The sequence below is a fragment of the Gadus macrocephalus genome, chromosome 15 (assembly GCF_031168955.1).
Source record: "Gadus macrocephalus chromosome 15, ASM3116895v1".
NCBI classification, from domain to species: Eukaryota; Metazoa; Chordata; class Actinopteri; order Gadiformes; family Gadidae; genus Gadus; species Gadus macrocephalus.
Genome location: NC_082396.1, coordinates 2,125,106 through 2,130,962, shown reverse-complemented (window position 1 = coordinate 2,130,962; position 5,857 = coordinate 2,125,106). Strand labels below are relative to the sequence as shown.

General features: G+C 46.9%; 1 protein-coding gene across 2 annotated transcripts; it reads right to left on the bottom strand.

The window, feature by feature from the left end:
* Positions 1-620: 620 nt before the first annotated feature.
* On the bottom strand, positions 621-4,914 carry LOC132473334 (protein scribble homolog). Of its 2 annotated transcripts, XM_060073412.1 has the most exons (7): positions 4,014-4,914; positions 3,732-3,821; positions 3,526-3,603; positions 2,860-3,117; positions 2,629-2,727; positions 2,130-2,288; positions 621-1,676 (listed from the first exon to the last, which is right to left on the bottom strand). In XM_060073412.1, the coding sequence occupies exons 1-7, from the start codon at positions 4,380-4,382 to the stop codon at positions 1,521-1,523; spliced, it is 1,209 nt and encodes a 402-aa protein (XP_059929395.1). In that variant the 5' UTR covers positions 4,383-4,914; the 3' UTR covers positions 621-1,520. The 2 variants fall into 2 exon arrangements, with proteins under 2 accessions (XP_059929395.1, XP_059929396.1); XM_060073413.1 differs by lacking the exon at positions 2,130-2,288 and having other exon boundaries at positions 4,014-4,907.
* Positions 4,915-5,857: the final 943 nt, after the last annotated feature.

Genomic DNA, 5,857 nt, shown 5'->3' with positions numbered 1-5,857 from the left:
GGGCTGGTGACATTTTCTAAACTCAATCGCTAAAATAATATTTTCGACTGGTCCTAACAGATAAGACAACGAGGGGTGTCTTAAGTTGTGACCCCTGGACCCTGCCGACTGCTACACATGAAGATCAGGCCCATGGCTTTTCATGTGCGGGCTTTATAACGACGCTGAAGTTGGCATCCGATTCGCAGCATCCGATTCGGCAGTTGCTGGTCCTTAAATCGGTCCTGATTGAAAACCACTACACCTAGACTCTTCAAATCTGGACTAAATTATCACAGTGAGGCTATACATTATGTAAAACATAGTTTCAGATTTGTGAAACCTTTACCCTATTTGTGAAAATGCAATACAGGCTCATTTGAATGCTTTTTAGGGGTCCAGACAGCATTGCATTTTCACAAATAGGGTAAAGGTTTCAAAAATCTGAAACTATGTTTTACATAATGTATAGCCTCACTGTGATAATGTAGTCCAGATTTGAAGAGTCTAGGTGTAGTGGTTTTCAATCAGGACCGATTTGAAGATTCTAGGTGGTTTTCAATCACGACCGTTTTAAGGTGGACCAGCAATTGCCGAATCGGATGCTGCGAATCGGATGCCAACTTCAGCGTCGTGGCTTAATAAAGATTTATGACATTTCTGAGGGCTCACTCTGTCAATGGCCCGACGCTGGTACAATCGGGAGGCAGCAGCACATTTATGGCGGCTTAAATATCCACTGTGGACCTTACACTGCACGCTTTCTTTCCTTTTTCTTACATTTGGTTTTGCTATGGTGCAGTAAATCATACACTACAATTCAGTTTGGTCTGTGCCGACCGAGAGAATGTCAAATAAAACATTTAATATAGTGAAAAATCAATTCATTATTTTTCGTGACGCAATAATTCTCACTATTACCTGGCTTGAACACAAATTTGCGATAGGCTTCGTATGTTGTTTTAGGTTTCTGTTGCTCTTCCGTTATCGGAAACGTCACAGTCTCTGGTGGCCGTGAGGGGCCGCTAGTGTGCAAAGTTACATCATATCTCTTTAAACACGAGGTAGTTGTCGTTCATCAATCAGACAATACAGTACTGGATCCGATGGAAATTCCCTTTTCTGTGGTTTTTGGATGAGTTGTATGGATGAATACTTACTATCTTACCACATTCTCACTGCTGTTGGTGGTGTTTACATTTCTTCGGTTAAATTCTTCATTACCCTGCAGAGCATTTCTGCATGCTTCAAGTAAGCAAGCAAGCAAGTATTTGTATAGGAAGTCGGCCTCGGACGACATTTAATGTGTCTCTACAAATATAGCTTCAGACACTTCAGACACTAGTAATAATAGCAAAATGGCGTCTGGAAAATCCCACGCAGTGACCTCAAACTGACAAAACGGTGATAAGAGCTGAAAGATACCGAATGCTAATGGCACTTTGATACACTTCACCGCAGCAGTGCTTTTTATTCTTTACAGGGGAGAGCATCATTAGAGGTCACACAACGTCCAGTGTGAGCGTCGAGAAGCGCTGAGGTCACGGCGGGTAGTGAGGGCTCTTCGAGGTACCAGACTGGACGTGAACATCAGCCGAAGCAGAGTCGGATAGCAACAGCTCTCCTTCAGCCCCCTGAGACGAGGTGTCCACGTCATCGTCCGAGGTGGACGGATGTGTCAGGATAATCCGAGGGATCTGCCGGATGATTGCCAAGCTTTAGAAACAATATTTTGCCGCACAAAGGTCAAACATGAGTTTTGTCATTCGTAGACCAATATATAACATGACACACACACACATGATACGGTTGTAAGCTACGTGCCTACAACCGCGAGGTAGAGCGGGTTGACTGGTAACCGGAGTTCGATCCCTGAGCAAGACACCTCACCCTGAACTCTCTTGACGAGCTGGCTGTTGCCCTGCATGGTTGACTCCGCCGTGAATGTGTGAAAGAAGTCGCTATTGAAAGTGTGCTTCTTGTGTCGTCTGTGCATGCATCCCCCATGTTATACCGTGGGGAGCACGCCCTTGAGATGGAATGCTTCATACTGTATGTGCAGAGAGTGGCGAGCCAGAGAGAGGGACTCAGGAACCTCCATAGTTCTTCTAGCTTTGTGAGACCATCCACATGTTTGCGTATCAACTCACAGGAAGTAAGGGATTGGCTCGCTTTCCCGGATGCTGTCCCATAATACTCAGCATCCACTGGCTAGACAACCTCGATGGTGAGTTGAGAGAGGGTTGATTGGCTGCTAATTGGTTGTCTGCGTGGTTGTGCCTTCTGTTGATTGGTTTACCAGGTGGAGGCTGGAGTATAAAATAAGGCAAGCCAGTAGAGCCAACCTAAATCCCACTAAGAGGTGGGTGTCAAGCCAAGGAGTAGTGCTGCAATGTGAATAAATGTTTTACCCCACTTTCTTGAGTCTGACAGGGTGGTGGGAGATGAGCGTTTTATGGTTTTAGTTCCCCCGAGATGAACCTCAAGATAGACCTCTTGCTGCGAATACTTTTAGATTTTATGGTTCAATCAAAGTGAGAAATGGGATTTTCTTGGAGACATAATGTAGAAATCCTTCCTTGAATTTCCAAAAAAAAAGCCGAAAGGAAATGATGAAATAACCTTCCGGTGGCTTGATGCAGCACTCACCGTCATGGTGCCTTTCTCCCCTTCAAAGGGGTTTGTTATCGTTCGTGCGTCTGGCTCCTGTCGGAATAACTTCCAGCTCGGTTCCATCTCCAGATCTAACTACAACGCAGGAGGAAGGAAAACAGACAAACATGTGGAGTGTGCATGAAAGAAATAGTGTATTTATTTATTTTTTTACAATTGTAGGGTACCAAAGTTAAGCTTTGTTAGCTGTGGTGGTTAGCCACTTACGTTTCCATTACAGGACACACTATCGACCCTCCCGGGCGTGTGCTCGCCCTTGGGAGTCTGGCATCCCACCTCCTCGTGGTGGAATCGCTCTGGACTCAACTTTACACCCATCTCCCGGGCAGCTGGGTTGTCCTGGACACAAACCTGGAATGGCAGTCCCTTCTCCCTCAGCACTTTCATCTTAATGCAACTTCCCGCGTGCCTGAGGGCACTCACGGCTTCGTGGTGGGCCATCCCCTGAATGTCAAGTCCGTTAACCTGGATGAACCGGGGAAAAGGCAGTTCCTCAGGGCAGGTGGGAGAAAGTAGGAGCTTAAAGTGGACGGCTGTTTGTTAAACCTTTGGTGTTTTCCCAGCCAAGATTAACATTGTCAGTCTATTTAAAGGCTATTTTATGAGAGGATGCAAACATTGATGTTTTGTTGCTTTTTTTTCCTAGAAGCCTACCTCTCTATGGATTCTAACCTAGCTTGTGTCAGGATGCCCTCTGCAGGTCAAAATAATAAAAACAGCTATTTCTCATGAAGTTACTTGCAAAAAGTTAGAGTAGCCTTAGTAGTCACTGCGACATATATTGTATTTGCCTCTGTTGTGTGTCAGTGAATTTCAAGTCCATGTCAGTAACAGAGATGGTGTTACTTAAACAATAATCATTTTCTCCCGCACCTCCAACAATCTATCTCCAACAAGGACCCCTGCCTTATCGGAAGGACCTCCTTCGGAAACCTTCGAGATGAAGATGCCCTGAAACAAAAAAAAAATTTGCGTCAACCTAAAAATAAATTCGGCCAAAAAGTGATTATCACAGTGGAATATGGTCTTAGCTTTAGCCACCTTAAGCCTTTTGGTGGCTAAGCTGAATTAGTGCCTACCTCATCGTGTTCTCTGTAGGGTAGAGAACCTTTCCCACCAGCGATGCTGAGGCCCAAACCACTGCTCTGCCCGCACACTTTGATCTGTAACTACAAGGTTTCCCTCCGTTAACAACGTCAGCAAAGTGACAACTTCCAGTGGCTTTGAAGCCCCCCCCCCCCCCCGAACAGGAGACACATCAGAGCTAACGACGGCCAAGCTCCACCAACAACACATCGCCTCCTAAAAAAACCCCCCGAGACAGTACAGTAGATCAAGCAGTGAGGATCTGGAGCAGTTACTCTTAAAGGCGCTTTGGAGACGCCTGCTTCTCGAGGTGGCGTTGGGGCCTGCAGTTCTCTGGGAGACTGGTACGCCTGGTCTACCGTGGAGGAGGAAGTGGAGGAGGAGGAGGAGGAGGAGGAGCTTTCGGGGGCCTGGGAGAGACCTCCACCGAGACCGGCCCCTGGGTCCGGGGCTTTGAAACGGGATGACTTCCCATCCTCTCGGATGTCCCCCCTGAGGCGGCCAAACCCCCACGTTGTGTCGCTCCCTGAAAATGGTCTTTCACCGTCCTTAGGTGGGGGGGGGGGAGGAGAGGGAGAGGGGGGCATATTACCTGTGGTGGTATCAGAGATCAACAGTATCACTGCGAGGGAGCGAAACTTCATTCGTCGATTACAAAAAATACATTGGATATGGTATTTATTTATTTGGTATTTAAAACCACTGGAAGATTGCTTCCCTAGGATTGTACTGTAGGTTGGACACAAACCTGGGTGCGGTGGTTCATTGCCTCCTCCTTCTCAGCGCTAGGGGGCCTCCCAGAGGCCTCCCGGGCCGACACGTGGCCGCTGGCCGCACGCCGCACGCCGCTACACTCAACCCCAGCATCGTCATGCCCCGGGAGCTCTCCGCTCCCTGCCCAGGGACGGAGGGCCGAACTGGGCCAGGACGCTTTAGAGTGAGCCTTCCTACCAACCTGGAGACATTCACAGGGTAACCGTTTCATGTGCTCAAAAGAAATACATAATGACTACAGAAAATGTATCATCCAAAGCTCATCTTTTTTTTACCCCCAGGTGTACCAACCTACAGGGAGAAGGCAATCTGGGTCCTACTGAAAGGGGGCGTACGCTGCACACATTACATGCTAGTCGTGTCGCTGCGCTGCGGCACTCTCCCATTAAAAGGCCATTTGGCCGGCTGCCATATCGGGAACATGCAGATAGGGCAATGACGAAGCAAGCGAGCAACGCTGCCTCACTAACGGCAGGGGAGAGGGGGCCCGTCGTTTAGAGGCCCTTAGTGATGACTGCCAGAGTGGGGAGGAGGTTTACACGTTTCCATTGTGGGGAACTTTGATTGCATTTGAAAATGCCTCAAACTACGTGTGAGGAATTACAAGGCTGCTTCTGTAAAACCCACGTTTCTTTATTCCACTCAATCTTTACCGGATTAACTTTAGCTTCAAAAAACAAAACGTTTACATGGTGTTTGTCTGTTGGGGGAAACGACTTAAAACTTGTGGGCTTGTAAAAGCAAAGTCAAGAGGGTTTTATTGTATTAGTCCCACCCTAACCCGCTACCTAATAACTATAAATGTCATAGTTGCCCTGTGCTGTATTAAGAACACTGCCAGACCGTTAAAGGAATAAAATATATTTCCATTGGGGTTATTTTAAGTCGTCGATATTGAATTTCTAAAGAGGTTGGGAGCATGCAGAAATATGTTGCAGCACATGTTATGCGGGTCGCACACCAGACGAGCCACAGACGGACAGACCGACATGCCACATGCATGCAGAACAAGGAACATCAAGAGTGGCTGGGATAGACGGACACAACAGGTTGTCTGAGGGAAGAGAGGAATGGGGGTGAAATTAATTCGGCAAATCAACACCAAGTGGTTGAGGAACGTAGTAGTTTTGGTACGTTTATATATATCCAATACATTTTCGATTTGATTGATTGATGGTGAAGGAGCGATGAGTGTGGACATGGAGAGATTAGTGACTTTGTTGACCTAAGGTGAACAAACAAAAAGCATACAAGGCTTAGCACATCTCAAACGAGAAATTCAGGGTATGGTGACTGAAGAAGGAACTAATGAGGCACTGCATGACTATGAAGAAATAACAACTAG